The sequence below is a fragment of the Delphinapterus leucas genome, chromosome 16, assembly GCF_059928025.1.
Source record: "Delphinapterus leucas isolate spDelLeu-1000000601 "Yukka" chromosome 16, BTC_Dleu_Yukka2, whole genome shotgun sequence".
Taxonomy (NCBI): Eukaryota; Metazoa; Chordata; class Mammalia; order Artiodactyla; family Monodontidae; genus Delphinapterus; species Delphinapterus leucas.
This window is the reverse complement of record NC_143144.1, coordinates 70,122,689-70,138,873: the sequence shown is the minus strand read 5'-3', so window position 1 is coordinate 70,138,873 and position 16,185 is coordinate 70,122,689. Positions and strand designations below refer to the sequence as shown.

At 47.1% G+C, this 16,185-nt stretch overlaps 1 protein-coding gene across 27 annotated transcripts in view; it reads right to left on the bottom strand.

Moving 5' to 3' along the window:
• TCF7L2 (transcription factor 7 like 2) overlaps positions 1-15,657 on the bottom strand; it is a 197,811-nt gene extending 182,154 nt beyond the window's left edge. For 4 of the 27 annotated variants that reach the window (XM_022568725.3, XM_022568733.3, XM_089898189.1 and 1 more), the window contains exons 1-4: positions 14,925-15,656; positions 14,581-14,647; positions 14,247-14,371; positions 2,169-2,237 (exon numbers count right to left, since the gene is read on the bottom strand). In XM_022568725.3, the coding sequence (XP_022424433.1) occupies positions 2,169-2,237; positions 14,247-14,371; positions 14,581-14,647; positions 14,925-15,113 (450 nt within the window). In that variant the 5' untranslated portion in view covers positions 15,114-15,656. Of the gene's footprint in view, positions 1-2,168; positions 2,238-14,246; positions 14,372-14,580; positions 14,648-14,924 lie in introns of all 27 variants that reach the window. The other 23 variants (XM_022568739.3, XM_022568757.2, XM_022568755.3 and 20 more) reach the window with 13 other exon arrangements.
• Positions 15,658-16,185: the final 528 nt, after the last annotated feature.

Genomic DNA, 16,185 nt, shown 5'->3' with positions numbered 1-16,185 from the left:
AGCTGCCGTGTGCCTTGGGAACAATTTTATTGTGTCTGAGGTTTCCTCTTTTTTTCCCCTTTGCTTCTTTCGTTTCGTTTTGTTTCGCCATTTATCCTTTGATGGTCAAACTAAAATTACAGCTAGATGCCATGTGGCTTTGACCTCATCCTGGTCTAGCAGAGACTGGGGAAGAATGAATCCTCAAAGCATGGTGGTGCTGGGTCTCTAATAAAATATCTCTCTGTTTGCCCACATGGGCATCATGCCTTAGCAAACAGAAGCAGAGGAGGACAATACTACCTGTTCATGGACGAGTAGTAATGGTTTCAGTCCTCCAGACAATGAGCTCTGTAACTTACTCCATCTCCCTCCTGAGAAAGCGCTTCACACGGCCCGCACTGTGCCAGGTGGTTTGGAGAAAGACGAACTGCTCGGCCTAACAAGGGACACTTCAGCAACGGGTGTAAAGACACAAAACAGCTACTCTGGGCTCGGCTGGTCTCCCAGTGACATGGCCCCAGCCAGCCTTTCCACTCCAAGATAGGGATCGTGATGCTATTCAACCTTGACAATTCCCATACCCCAGGCAACGGGATTTTCCAGCCCCCCCACAAGATGTGGCAGGCCTCAGGACACTGTTCATCACCCACTCATCAAGAGTTAGGGTTTGGGCTTGCTCTCCAACCAAGCCCTGAGTCTATGCCCTTTTCTGGGAGCAACGTTCACTGTGCTGCTGATCAAAAAGGAAGAAGGGTCCCCCAGGGAGAGTGCCAGCAAGAACACCAGCCTTGGGGACTTTCCTGGGGATCCAGTGGATCCAGTGGTTAAGACTCCATGCTTCCAATGCTGGGGGGGGCGGGGGGCCACGGGTTCGATCCCTGGTTGAGGGACATGCTGCGCAGCACGGCCAAAAAATAAAACGAAAACAAAAAAACCCACCAGCCTTGGAAATAATCTGGGGGTGGAGGAGCATTATCGAGAGTCGTACTTTCCCCTAAAATACACACACGGATCAGCAGCACGACTGCAGAAGGAATCAAAATATTTTTTAAATAAGTTACTGTCACCTTGAAATGAGTACAAAATACTAGGGGCTCCACCGAATAACAACGTCTGCTGAGTCCTACTTTTCACTGGTGGAATAATTCACAATGTACCTGGGACAAAGGGCTACTGGAAAGTCTTCTCCAGACAGAGGCAGATTTGAAACAGCACAGCTTCAAAGATGCGATATGGCTGTGGACCACATACACACACACAAGTTATCCGCAAGGGCTAACCACAAGAAAGTGAGGAAGGGAAGAACGGAAATGCTATAACCAAGCGACACCCGCTTCCAAGGAGAGAAGACCCCAGAGCCAGACCTGAATGCCCCAACAGCGGGTTTCAAAAACCTCCCCTTGAAGGGTTAACCCAGAAGCAGAGGACTCAAGAAGTTTCGGCACCATTAGTTACACCATGAGGTCCATCCATCCTGGCCAGGCCAGGCAGACAGACGAAAATCGTATTAGTCTGCTCTCCCTCCACGACTGCACTCTGTTGGCATCAGTTCAGCTCTGAGTCTCTATTAGTCCGTGATTTGTTTAGCCTTTGGATTTAAGAGAATGGAAGTAGTACGTGAGCAGGAAACAGGACACTCATCAAAAGCTGGGATCTGTCGCCTTTCCCTCCCAGCACTTCCAGTGTCGTGTATCAACAAGTCCTAGAGAAATCAACATTTCAGAACAATCAGGTCAAAAGTGATATTCTTAGCACCACTTAACATGATTTTGATCCACCGGAAACAACTCTCTGGCTGTCACACAGCCTCCTCTGCTATCTCACCCCCCTCAATTCTTCCCATTCACATTCTGTCACCTCATGTGACTCCCAATGTAAGACCCCTCCTGAAGCAAAAAACAGTAGCCAAGCTAGGGGGTCTGTGTGCCCATCATGCCTGATCAAGATGCTCTTAACAAAAACACACAGGCTTCTCCTTCTTTCCCTATCTTTAAATCATTTTAGCAGCATTTCTTCTGCTCTTGTTTCTTCTTTGCTTCCAACCTCCCCCGAAGAATCAACCACAACCACACTGCCGTCATCACCACCACCATCATCACCTAGGTCAGGGGGAGGGGTGGAGAATAAGAGACACAAGAGACCTACACATTGACAAATCAAGCTTCGGGATCTCTTGCATGTCCTACCTGAATTGCAATCTGGTGTTCAATCGTTTTGTACGCAGAGTAATGTGTGCTCCCGGACTGAAAATAGAGCTGTAGAAAGAAACCAAATCAAAGCGTTCTGCTTATGTCACAAACTACAAGAAAACATCTTAAGCAGTTTATGAATAGCAGACAAACCTTCCTAGATTGAACTGCAGCCTTGGCATTCAATCAAGACCTCTGTATTTTTATTTGTTGCTATAAATAAGATGATCATAATAATCTAAAGTTTTTTTTTTTTAAAAAAAGCACCTATTCAATAAGCAAAAGGGGGGTGGAGGGGGCCGGGAGCGAGGATCAATGACACGAGAAGGAAAGACGGACGCCCATTAAGACATAAAGGAAGCCAGTGTGCTGAGCAAGATGCTGCAGAAAAATTAACGGGATGCTGCAAACATCATCAGAACTGCGACACGTAGGCAAGAGGGAAAGACTGGGAGAGAAAGGATGTGAGAAGCCACAAGACTGCAAAGGTACAAGCCCCCCAGAGTTCTAAGAACTAGGCTCTCACCCTCAAACGCAATTCTATTTTGGGGAAAACAAATGTGGCAGGCAGAATTCAGGGGCCACTCGATGCCTTATACATTCTTTCGCAATGACTAAGCTATCAGTCCCAGGACGGCTCAGGACGGCTCTGCAGCCTGCACGCACTCTAGGAAGCCACACTTCCCCAAAGAAGGAACCAACCAGTGCCTAAGAGCCACTGAGTTTTCTAAAGACCACCTATGTATTTGGGGGCCCCTGGGTGAAGGTACATCCCTGGTTCACCCAGACTCTCCACAGCAGAAGGCTAAAGTCTCTCCTGGGCCTTTCCCTCTGAAGCTCTACAGATCTACCATCAAAGAAACGGGCAGCCCCAAATAAAAAGGAATACCAAGAGGCCTCTCCAAATTCTTCTTTTCCCAAATAGTACTTATTCATCTTGGGCTCCTACCAACTGGGAGAACAAACACCATCTGCTGACTTATTTTATAAACAATACAACAAACACTAAAAGGTCTCAACAATATCTGAAAATGCATTTTAATTGGCCATAAACGAACAAATGATGAAGAATCACACGGTCCTATGAAATCACTGCCCATCTCCCTCGCAGTAATAGGCAAATCAGTTACATTTCCAAACACAGATCTGTATTACTATAGCAAACTATTGCCGTTACTACCACAGTACGATTCCTATTACCAGAACCTTCCTGTATAGCAGTTCTTTAGACCCCATTATTTTGTATCTTGCTCCCTGCAAGAAAAATTATTCAGTTTATACAGGTTTTTATTTGGGGGGGAAAAAAAAAAGAAATTCACATAAGAACTTCTGAAGCAACTCATACTAAACGCAACCCAGTTTTTTAAATAGAAAATTTGAAATTTGAAATTTTTTAAATAGTCTATATGCACACTGCTCACGGGATAAGGCTGTACTGCTCCCAGTTCGGGATATAGTGGGTTCTGAGATCACTGTATCTGCTCCAAGTGAACAAACAAAAACACACTGCCTGTATATATGTTAGGAGTCTGCTTGCTCCCAAACAATACTAATCAAAGTTAAAAAAGGGGGCACAATAAAGGTGGGCCAAAAATATATATATTCCTTTACCTGTCAAAGCAGAGTAATGAATCACACTCCCTAAAACAACGAAAGATAAAGGCTGAGCCACTGAGATAAGCCCCCTACACACACAGCACTCCACCCCTGCACACACACTCAGGAGCAGTTCATCCAAAGTGAGTCACTGAAAAAGACAGATGAATTTGCCCCCTTGGCCCCCCTGTCCTTTTTGTGAAAACTGCCAGTCAGTAAGGAGCTCGCACTAATTACTGTGACAATTCTGCATTGTGTTAAAACAACTTTTGTGCGAGGGATAGGTTCCTCTGCGAGTTTGGAATTCTTGGCTGAGAGCAGCTCTTGTCGGAGCGAGGGACTCCCCTGCTCAGGAGAGAGAAGGCAACACTAAAACCTCGTCCCCCTTTTCAGCCGGTTTTATGCTGCGATTTTCCAACTGCCTGATTCAGAGCTTAATGGAAACTTGTCCAAGCTTTTCTTCCCACAAACCTTGCGGAGCCCTAAGGCAATCTTGCACTCAGGGTAACCACAGAAATCTCCTACCGTCAATTAAAATCGAATGGACACCTGATAACTAAGTATACGTCGTGGAAACAAAATTTCATATAATCACGGCCCTCTGAATAAATTAATGAAACTGTGGCTAATCCAAATTCAATTTCCATTTGTCCGGTTCCACACTTAATCCTCACGTTCAGCACCACCCAAACAACAACACAACCCCAGAGAGAATGCTACAATTAAGACAGTAAAAATGCAGCTGAAAGGTCCTTAAGAATCTGGTAGGACAAAGTTAATTTCACCTTCACACACACCAATCTAACATCCCCAAGTAATGCAACTCCCCTCCTCAGGTATCCAGTAACACGGAATACCCGCCACCAGCTCATAAATCCACACAGTACAAGCTCCAATCAGCTCTTCGCTCCCAGCCAGTACCCACTACGTTGGAGAGATTTTGAGCTTCAACACTTCCCCCCAGCAACAGCGACGAAGACAATTTTCTCGTTTCTCCTTTGGGTTCCCACCCCCTCTTTTCCCAAATACTCTTTTCTAAATCACACCCTTTAAATACTGCTTTTTCCATCCCTGGAAAACACAGAGATGCCTTGTCCATTATAGTCTAGCTTTTTAAGACAAACATAAAATACAAGGACCCGGTAAAAACTTGGCATTCTAAACTGGAACAATAGTTTATTTATATCTCCGTAAAAAGCTAGAAGAAAGAACAAGAGAGGGTTGACCCTTTGTGCTTTTGTTTGTTTGTTTGCTTGCTTTTGGAAGATGAGGGGCGCTTGAGAGATCTTAGGTGGCGATCTAAGGCTCATCTGAGTTCAAGAACCAGGTTCCCCCAGGCCTGGACTCTTGGGACCACCCCTGCTCTTGGCCACCTGCAGCACTGCACGTCATTTCCGCATCCAGCAACTGTGACTCTTGTACCCTGGGTCCGCAACACACCCTCACCGTGGTTCCCCCCTGCCCCGCCCCCCCCAGGCACCCTGAAGCAGCACCAAATGAGAACTCCAAGGTACTTTTCATGTCCTCTTCCTGTGAAACTCTCAACAAAGCAAACCTTCCCTTCCTGTGTGCTTGTTTACAGTGGCCAAGCCCACCCAACCACCCATTCGAACACCTCCCGGTGACCCAGCCCCCTGTGGTCCAGAGGAAGAGCCATGGAGATGCGGTGGTGCTCAGCACAGCCTTGCCTACATTTTCCAGCAATTCAAAAACCAACATTTTACGATCAACCACCTCCCTTATCAAGAAATCCTATCTTGATTTCTCTCATTTCATTTCTAATCACTACTACTGGCCCTAAATTTGATGTTTCAGATACAAGACATCAGAGATACCCAGAGATGGGAGAAAAGGGAAACAGCTTTTTCAATCACAGAGATCTCATCCTCAAAGGCGACTAAAAATCTTGAAACACTACATTGGGTTTCAAACTTCCAGTAGGATGAAGATTAATTTTGTATATGCCTATTCATTCCACTAAATTGGGAAGAGTGGGGAGCATTTGCTGTATTTCCAGTTTTATGAATCACCAAGCTTTCAATTTAAAAAAAAAAAAAAAGGATTAGAAGAAATTCAGATTCATTTCCTAAACGGTTTTGGTTTGGGGGATTTTTTGGTCCACCTTCCTCTCCCGTGTAGCTACCACCGTGAGGCACTTGAAGTTTAATTTCCATGTCATTAGCATAAAAGGCAGAATAGAGGCTTAAATATCTAAGACTTTTTCTTAAGTCACCAGTCATTTTGCAGGACAGAGACAGCACCCCCAGCCCTATGCTGGGAGCCTCTTACATTTAGTGGGAAACTTCTGATCAGGCCTTTGGGTGCCTGCCCGCCCCCTTAAAAGATGCCAAGGGGACTTCTAACTTCCACAGGGAAGGCAAAGCCAGCACTGACTGCTAGGTATGGAGGCTTAAACATTCCTGCAAAGATCCAGACACAGAACATCTGTACCCTCCTACAACAACTTAACAAAGGCAACCCCATTTCACTTCCTGGCATTCTCCTTCAGAAATTCTGCTGCAACAAAACACATGCCTTTAGACACAGGAACAATCTCTCCTACTGTCTTAACGTTCCATCAAATGTCTATTTACCCTCATTAATTTTTTCTTTTCTTTTCCTCAACCTGAAACCATCAGCTATGAGTCAGAGAACAATCATTAACTTTTACAGCTTTCATACACATCCACCTACTCACATTTGGGGAAAGAAGTATTGACTTGCAACACTGCCTGAGACCAAAATCCTCTAAGAAGGAAAAAAAGGGGGGGGGAAATCACTTCAATAAACTTATATCTATAGGTCTATGGGGGATGCTACATTCATCATTTTTCCACTTTGTGCTGCAGTCTCTTGCAAAAAAAAAAAAAAAAGAAAGAAGTTGAAATTGAACTTGGTTATGGTGATGGGCATTTCTGGATTGGTATTTTTGACGGAAAATTAGATGATTTTCTTTAAACATCAAAACATAATTACATTTCTTAAACTGTTTGGGGGAGGGGAGAATAAAGTGAAGCAAGTTTCCTGCTCTTGTCCAAAACACATTTCCAGCATATAAAAACACGTGGGCTAAAGTGCTGAGACATGTTCCTAACACAGCATTTTTCATTAAAAGTTGCTACACTAACACTCTTAAAATGATGCCCCATCATTACTCCACTTAGCAGTCACAGGCTGCACACTCATAACGAATTAATTTGCATTAATGTGGGTTTCATGTGTCCTTCCCTGGGTATGCCATTGTGATTCAGGCTTAATAAAACTGACACGACAATAACATAGTGCCTTTTATTTCACTTTCCCAAACCAACCAACCCACCCAAAGACCCGCACAAATCCTCTCTCGATTTTTTAATAATTTTGCTAATATATTTAGTACATCATAATTGGCCCAGCACGCAAGAACCTAGTTATCTTCTCAGTAAATATTTATAGCATCACTCTTTCCCATTCATTCTGCATTTTCTTAGAGAATCTCACTGTAGCCTACATCTGCAATTCATTGACTTTACAATTTACCACATGTTGGGATGGGAGAGGTCTTAGCTCCATTTGAATCACTACACAAATATGCAAGTGATTTATCGGTTTCAAACTAAAGACTGCAAGAGAAGGACTCCACTTTTCCTGAACATTACTTCTTCTGGCAGACCATGAACAATTACAGTTCGTACTAATTAAGCTCTGTAAATGTGCTGTGCCTTACTAATGTCTACCAGGCCTCAAATTTATTTTCATGATGCCAAACTTTAGCAAGCAATTTTAACTCCTTCAGAGCTGATCCCACTAGTAACCATTCCTTCCCCCTGTAGATCGAGCTGTTTGGGGCTACTTCATGACCAAAAAAAAAAAAGAAAGAAAAGAATAAAATATTACAGACATATTACCAGCCTGAAATCAGATGTGCCCAAGGAAGAAAAAAACCTATCCTGGGAAAACCGAAGAACACCAGGGCTGATAACCCGTTCAAAGATCCCACAGCCCCATCTTTGTAATGAGCTGTTAAGGGACTCATATCTGTCCCTGAGGGCTAGTAAGTTTCTGCATTCCATTGATTAGAAAATAAAACCTTTCAGCCTCTGTCTTGAAGTCTGGGTTGGATGGAAGGAAGGCTCCGGCCAGCAAGGACAGCGCGATCAGCTCCTACCCCCCTCAACAGTTACCCACACACCTCAGAATCCCACTCCCCCTTTACCAGGTGGTCAGTTTGTAACACACACACTAGAAAGCCCACTTTTTTAAGAATGAATTAAAATCAGGAGGATAATTGGCCTTCTCTGTCACATCGGGGTCTTGACCACAGATGCCCCCATCCCCAGCTCCTCACACAATAACTTACATGAAGGACTGACTTATCTGCTGCTGGATAGAGCTCTTTGGGTGAAAAGTGGATTGCGACCAGTTTTGACTGAGCTGAGCCATATCGTTGTTAATAGCCACCCCCCACCCATGGTGCTTCTACCTCTCGCTAAGAAACTTCTAATCCCTAATTTCAATCAAGCCATTTCCTCATGCCCAAATCTCTGTGCCATCTTCTTGCACTTTTCTAATCTTTCTCAGGCAAGCATTTATTCTTCCTCCCCTGCTACTTTTCTGTGCTTCCTCCCCCAGATACCAGCGCACTTCCCCCAAGTGAATGGCCTTCCCACTCCCAAGCTAAACCTGGGACTTTTTTCTCGTCTGTTAATTCTTTTAATCAACTCTCCTCACTCTATAGCACTTTTTTTTTTTTAACCCTCACGCTAACTAGCGCACTGTGCAATGTGTGTATTTTCCCTTCCAGCTCAGCGGAACATCCTATAAATTAAAGACCCATCTCCCGTATCAGGTTTCTTTAAGTATTCTGGGAAATATGCACAATATAGGCAAGAGGGTCTCAAAAAAAAGAAGAAAGAAAGAAAGGAAACAGGGAGAAGCCAGAAGAAAAGGAAAAAAGATGCAAACACCTAGAGCAACTTTGCTTTTGAAAAAAGGCATTTGCGCCGAGCCCCTCCCACCCACCCAACTGAATTTCCATTACTGAAAGTGCTCTTTATAAATGTGTGTAACAATAGCCTGGAGGAAAAGTACAAGTCAGCTGCCAAAGGAGGAGGGGGTGTCTGTCTCAGTAAGCTCAGATTGTAGGCATGGGGGTCAGAGGAGGGGAGAGGGCAGCTTTTGCGAGGGGGTCTCCACACCCCACCCCCATCTCATTGCTTATAATTAGTGAGAGAAATCTGAGCTACTGCCAGTGTCTGCGGACCTTGAATATTATAAGGCCAACGTGGCGTCAAATATCTTAACATTCATAAGTGTTATGGGCTGTAAATAAAGCCTGTGGATTTATGACCCGGTGGCGCTTGCCAGCAAAGGACTGGGGCACATTTCTTTCAGCAGACCTGTCGAGGTGCAAGTTTGCCTTTGGTTGTAAAATTAACCATTTCCTTCACAAACGTGCTCAATTATAAGTCAGAGTTGAAGATTTACTTACACGGTTGCCAATATCCACCCCCAGAAGAAACTCAGACGCCCACAACACACACCCCCTTCAAAAATAAAAGCCTCAAGAATTTGATTCACCCAGCTCCTTCTCAAAACTTCTGAAATGTGTCACCTCGAAACAGTTATAAATGTGGTTAAAGATATTATCTAATTCCACTCACCAAGACTAAAAAAGCTTATACCTACTTCCTTGGAAAGTGCTTGTTTATTTGGCAACGCCATGTTTTAAAAAAACAATAAAGGAGTAAATCACTCCTTGCCTGAAGTTTTGTCCCTTCCCCCAATATAATGTCATCTATTTCCTGTGTAGGAGAGAGCCTCTGCTAAATCCAGGTTGCCTCAGACTTAACTGCCAATAAACCAACTTCCACAGAACTTCCAGACAGCTGGGGAAAAGGTCCTCGGAGTTTTAGTCATGGTCCAGAAACACAGGTCCACACAAAAATTTGCAGCTGTCCTTTCTCTGCAGTGCATTTTTAATGTGATTCGGGGGCCCCTGTTGTGAAACATCTGACAAAACGTAAAATCCTCTTAGATACCTTCCAGTTTACCCCCTGTGCATGTGTAAGAGAAGTTGCACCAACATTTCTCCACCAAGAAATCTAGGCGCTTTTCGTATGCACGCAGGCACCTCGTGGGATGTGAGGAGGCATTCAAAACCTGGAAAGACTTCTACTGTAATCTTTAAAAGCACAGCCTCTGGTGCAACTATTAAAATGCTGGTTTTCTAAAGCAAATATTTTTTTAATAGCGTGCAGAACTGCAGTTATCCTGCGCTAACAGAACAGCATTCTTGATCTGCCAGCCCCCGGAAACCTCCCTGTAACTTTTTCACAGCTTGCTAAGAAACAGAAAGCGGACCAGCTTCCAGCAGGGACGCTAAATGAAATCCACATCAGTAAAATTAAAATCAAGGTGGAAAACTCCTAGCCAGAGCGGGGATTGTTTTCCTCCAAAGCTTTTCTCAATCAGATAGGGGGCATCAGTGAAAGCTACTTCCCTTCAGCAGTCAAAAGTTTCCAAAAACACTTCTTCCAGATAAACACTCCAGGCTCCCGGACTGCCTCATAGTTTGTTTCTGGGGTTTCAGAAAGCTTTCATTTCAACAAACTGCAAAGCACTGGCATATTAAATTTATAATCATTAAAATATGACTTACTGGGTGAATGTTGAGCCCATAATCCAAACTGCAGACATTAAACCCCAACCTATAAAGATTAGCACGGAATTAATACTTTGCATTGAGACTGAAATCTAAACATGTTTGCCATAAATATTTCTGAAGGAGATGAAAAACAATTAGCATAAATACCAAAGAAGGGCAAGAACACCTGTTCTTTTTCAGGGCGATAAGCATTTTATTGTTCTCTATTTAAAATGTAATGACCTGTGTAATTACAGTAATATTACATTGTTATGTAGGGGCTTGGAATGTCACACTTTGAAAAGTGTTGTCAAAACAATCAGGGGTGAAGGTGGGGGGTAGGAGGACAATGGGGAAGGACCACCATTAACCCTTCACACTCCGGGCTCTAAATCTTTTGTATTAGAAAGGATTATGCTGTTTGAGCGAGGAGAAAACATCCATTTTTCACCAGGCAGAAAGAGAAGGTGCTGCCCGGCTAAATAAAACCCCAGTGAATAATAGGCCCCTCTTGGTTTCCTTTAAATGCTGGATTCCAAGTTCAAAAATGAATTCAAGATGCTGCTTATTTACTTGTTCAACCTAGTAGCAAACAGCTTCAGCTGAAAAGCAAACAACTTTGGATCAAAGAAGATGTGAAAGCTCTAATAATCAACCCCTTAAAAAGAATTTCAAACCTAACTGGAATTTCGGCCACCGTATCCCATATTCTCATTTGGCAGGAGGGAAAAAAGAAACGTAAAACTACTCTTTCCTATCTACTTTAATATGGTAACAGTATTCTTATCTTTGGTGTATACAAATGTTACCACAATTCTAATATTTGCAGTTCTATCACCTCCCATCTACTCAACCAGACCTCTCACCTTAATGCTTTTTTGTATTTGAACCTTTTTAAAAGCTGTTCCTATTACAGTATCAAAGGCTAAATTAATGTAATGTAGAAATCTTTTGTCATTTTAAAATAAAATTATTACTATCAAGCTTTATGGCGTCTCCAGCAATTAAAGCATTATTCTTGAGATCAAATATTATTCATAAGCCCATTTAATGATACTCCTTAATTCTTTACATTCTTAAAAAGAAAAGCAGAAATCAGGAATCCAAAGAGTTTGCTTTTTAAAGGATGCAACTGCTTACAGGTACACTCATAAGTTACCAGAAAATGTAGCAAAAGAACACCACCACCAAGGAGGGTCTGGAAGAGAATAGAACATACAGCTAATTTGTCTTTACACCTTGCCCTCAAAAACACACTCTGTGAAGCACTAAGAATTTCAGATGAGCATGAAAAGACCGCTATCTTGCCTATAGATTCCTTCGGCAGCTGTATCAAATCTGGAATTGCAAGCCGGCCCTCTGATCGAAGAGGTCAGGAGTGACACACAACAGCCTCTCAGCCTCATTTCCATGGCTCTACTTACCGGCTTAAATAACCTTAATTCTGGAGCACATCAGCTAACCCAGGTAACAGATAGGAGGAGGAAGGGCCTGTGCACACTAAAGATGTCTGTTGGTGTTTGACACGCAAATACTAAAACTGCCTCCTGACTTCAGAAATGTCTTCTCAGACTCCATCTGATGTCACAGCATCAGGCCACCCGCTATGTCCACAATTAAAATAACTAGACGCCGAGGGTTCCTACAATGCCCACAAAGGGGACGGGGTTGTTGGGAGCCATCCTTTTCGCACCGGGAAATCATTTATTTACCTTTAACAATTTCCCTGTTTCCTAATTACAGCGCAACACAACTGTTGGAGTTTCAGGAGATCTTGCAGCAAGATTGCCAGCGGTCACAGGCAGGAGTTTGCAAAGAGTCAAGAAGGCCAGCAAGCCCACCATCAAAGCTCAATATTCAGATGGCCTTTCAGATGGCTAAGTGGATTTTAAAATAATACCAGAGAGGCTTCCATCGTAGGGGGAGGGGAGGAGAGTAAGAAATTCTCAGGGTTACTTTGGAATGTCGCTTGGTCGGCTTGGTTATTACACAAACTCTCCGATTCTGAGCCGAATACTCCCGGTTCAGGATGCCCACAGGCTCCCAAGAAAAATACAACGTAACCGGACTATGTTTCCCCTACAGCTGCAACCCCACTGCCCGGCCCCCGCCGCCTGAAAGAACTGGCCCTGAAGGAGGAGGTCGGGCTGAAATGCTCTCCCAGCTTCCCAAGCATGCAGAAGCCTGGGCGCGCGGGAGGGGGAAGGAGGGTAATAATTATTTCTCTTTCCTGGCCATAAAAAATGACCGGTCTAGCATGCCCTTGCCATTTTTGCCAGGGCCCCAAAAAACAAGTCAAACCTGATAGTTAATATTTTAATGCTTAAAAACACTTGTAGATCTGATCGACTCCCGTCCGGCAAGCCCTCGGCCATTAGCACCGAATCCACGGCTGCTGAACAGTGGGTGCACTATTTCAAATTGCTATCTCGAGTTACCGAAAAATAAAAGAAAACAGAAGAAGTGAGTGTAAATAAGAGGTAGGGGGACCAAACCAGAGAGGGTGCAAAATGACAATCCCGAGAAGCCGGGCACAAACGTTTAGAGATTGCGTCTAGAGATTCGTAATACAGGCTTTTTAGAGGAGGGTGGGATGGGGGGCGGGGGTTCAAGGCGAGGACAGGGGGCAGAGGCCTGTCGGGGAAGAGGGTGAGCCTTATTCACAAATGTCACGGGGGGACGTGGGACGCACGCCGCGGGAAGCGCCACCCCCCCGGAGCCTGGCACCCCGCGCCTCCCTGGAGCCCCCAAAGTTGGGTGGCCCACGATCAGCAGCCCAATCCCTTGAAAGAAAGGAGCCCTCGGCCTCCCTCACCCTCTATACATCCTTGGGCCCCCGCACAACCTGGTCTTTGGCCCCCCCAGGGCCCACTGAGGGCCTTCTCGGAAGCTGGCGAGCGCAGATCCCGCTATAAACCCCAAGGCACCAAAATTCCCTAGAAATACATCAAGTCCGCTCGGAGGAGGCCATCCCGGCTCCATACAAACCAAAACCCGCGGCCACAGGGGCCTCTCCACCCCGCGCGGCCCGGGAGAGCCCGCAGCCAGCGCGCCGGGCAGCCGAGCCGGCCACGGCGCCCAGGGCGCTCGCGGCCCTGCGGGGTGGCCCCAGCAAAGGAAGCCCAGAGCCCCCAAGTTTGCAGTGGGACCAGTCTTGGAAGCGTGACCTTCCAGGGGAAAAGGGAAGGAGGGCTGAGAGCCAGCCATCGCCACTAGAAAGCTAAACAAATAAGCGGCCGAAAGAGAAAGACGAGGCGCTTCCTCCAAGGCCCCGGGCTCCGCGCGCCCGCTAGTTCTCAAGTCCAACGCCTGGAGGACAATCCACTCTACCCCTCGCGTCGGGCGCAGCCCATTAACTCAGTCCCCGGCAGCGGCAGCCAAGGGGTTAACCGGGGAAAGCCCAAGACGCCACAGAAGAGGGAAGGAAAAGAGAAAGAGAGAGAGGGAGAGGGAGAAAAGAGCGAGCCACACAGTCATCTTCCCAGGGTGAAGAAACAAACACCACCACCAAAGGGGGCGGGGGGAATCAGAGCGCAAAAAAAAGTTCTTCTGATTGCCCCCCAACCAACAAAGCCCTGCTTGGAAAGAAGAGTCTCCCCAACATCACGAGGCAACAAACTGAAAGCAAGAACATGGCGAAGTGCAAACAAATCCAGTCCACAAAAGGCAGAAAAGTTTGGAGAGTTTCGGGCTGCCTGGGCCACAAGAGGGGGAGGGGAGGCGGGGAGGGGAGGAGGCGGGGAGGGAGGGGAGAGGGAGGGAGGGGGCAGGGCAGGGCAGGGGCCGCATGCGGGGCCGGGCGGGAGGCAAGGGCGGGCGGTCAGCGGGCGGGGGCCGCGCGCGGAGGCACTTACGGTTCGGGCGGTGGGCGAGAGCGATCCGTTGGGGAGGTAGGGGCTCGTCAGGTCGGGGATCATGATGAAAGGGTAGCCGGGATACGGTGGCCCCTTAAAGAGCCCTCCATCTTGCCTCTTGGCCGCTAACATGGCGGGGCAGCGAGGGGACGGCGGCGGCCGCGCGGAGCGGGAGAGAGCGAGGAGAAACTTTTTAGAAAGTGCCCCAAGTGGCTGGGCGCCCCGACCGGGCCGACGCAAGGCCCGGCCGAGCGGGGCGCGGGGCCCGGGCGCGCGGGGCGGCGGGCCCGGGGGACAGCTCCCGGCGACTGCGGGGCGCGCGGGGCGTACTCACCTTCTTCCAAACTTTCCCGGGATTTATCTCGGAAACTTTCGGAGCGAGGCGGAGGCCGTCTTTCCGCCTTCCCGGAGGGGTGGAGGTGGGGAGGGCGAGGGGCAAACGCCACGCAGAGGGGGGAGATGGGGGAGAAAAAGAATCAGCGAGGTGGGGGGGTTTGGGATGGGAGAGAAAAACAGGGTTACAAGTTTTTGCAATGGTGGCACCACACGCACACGCCGCCCGCCCGGCCCCGCGGCGTCCCGCCGCCGCCCCCAGCCCCCATTTCTCCCCTTTAAGCAACATTTGCCAAGCCCAGGAAATAGATTAAGAACCCCGCCAGCCCGAGGGGCTTTTCCTACCTCGGAATCGGAGGAGCTGTTTTGATTCGTTTCTGATTCATTGACTAGAGACGATTTGACATCAGCTAAATCCCTCTCTGCCGAGGAGTTTTCGGAGCTCTTCTCCTCTTGCTCGCCCTCGTCTTTGAAGGAAATCAGTTCGTCGTTGGCGCCTAGGTCATCTCCTCCACCGCCGTTCAGCTGCGGCATTTTTTTCACCCACCAGCAGCAATTTTGGAAGAAAAATGAAGGAGAAAGAAAAGCCAAAAAAAAAAAAAAAACCCAAAAAGTTTTGCCCCCCCCCCAGAAAAATACTGCAAGAAAAAGACGAGTCCAAGGTGAACTTTTTTCTGCTTTGGGGTCTTTTTCTCCTGGGGAGGGGAAAGAGGGAGGAGGGGAGGGGAAGGGGGGGGAGATCTTCTGCACGCGTGAGTTTGGGTTTCTTTTTTCTCTCGTTCCCAAGGATCCGATCAATGTGCAAAAAAATAATAAATAAAAAAAGGGGGGTAAAAAAAAACACACACACCAACAACAACAAGAAGTCAGATATAAAGAGCAAAGGGGGGGGAAGCCGAAGATACAGGAGGAGCTCGTGCCGCTCGGATTTGAGTGAGTTGAAGTTAGACTGAGAGCTTTTCAGTTCAAAGGCGGCGCTGATTGACAGAAAAAGGGGGATCGAAATCCGGAGGAACGGAGTAGTCTGGGAGCGGAGATTATTGACAGGGAGAGAGGAACACACTCGCTTAATGAGATGCCGGGGGGCGGGGCCGGCCCGGTGACGTCTGCATAAATAAACAGCCGGGGTGGGCGGGGCGGGGGTGGCTAACAATGATCCTTTCGGGCGCCGGGAGAGGGAGGAGGGAGACGAGGAGGAGGAGGAGGAGAGGGGCGGGGGAGGGGGGGAGAGACGGAGGGAGGAGTGTGCAGGGGGAGAGGCCTGCGCTGAGTGTGTGCGAGCCTGGGAGTCTGGGCGAGGGAACGGGGACTCGCTCCGGGAGGGGGGTGGCTTCAGAAAGACAATGCGGAGTAGGAGAGGAGGGGAAGGGGGTGGCGACCGCGTCAGGAATCCGAGCCGAGGAAGGCGGAAGGAAAGCCCACTTGGGGGGCGGGGATGGGGTGAGGCCCAGAAAAAGTGCACTTTAGAAATATTAGAAATAAGTCTTAAGGAAGGGGAAAAGGAGGAGAGTATTGTGGGGAAGGGGTGCGGGCTGGTGTTTAGTGGTTAAGCCAGCAATGAAATCAGCCACCCTTGGGCGGGATATAAGAGAAGTGGTCAAAAAGA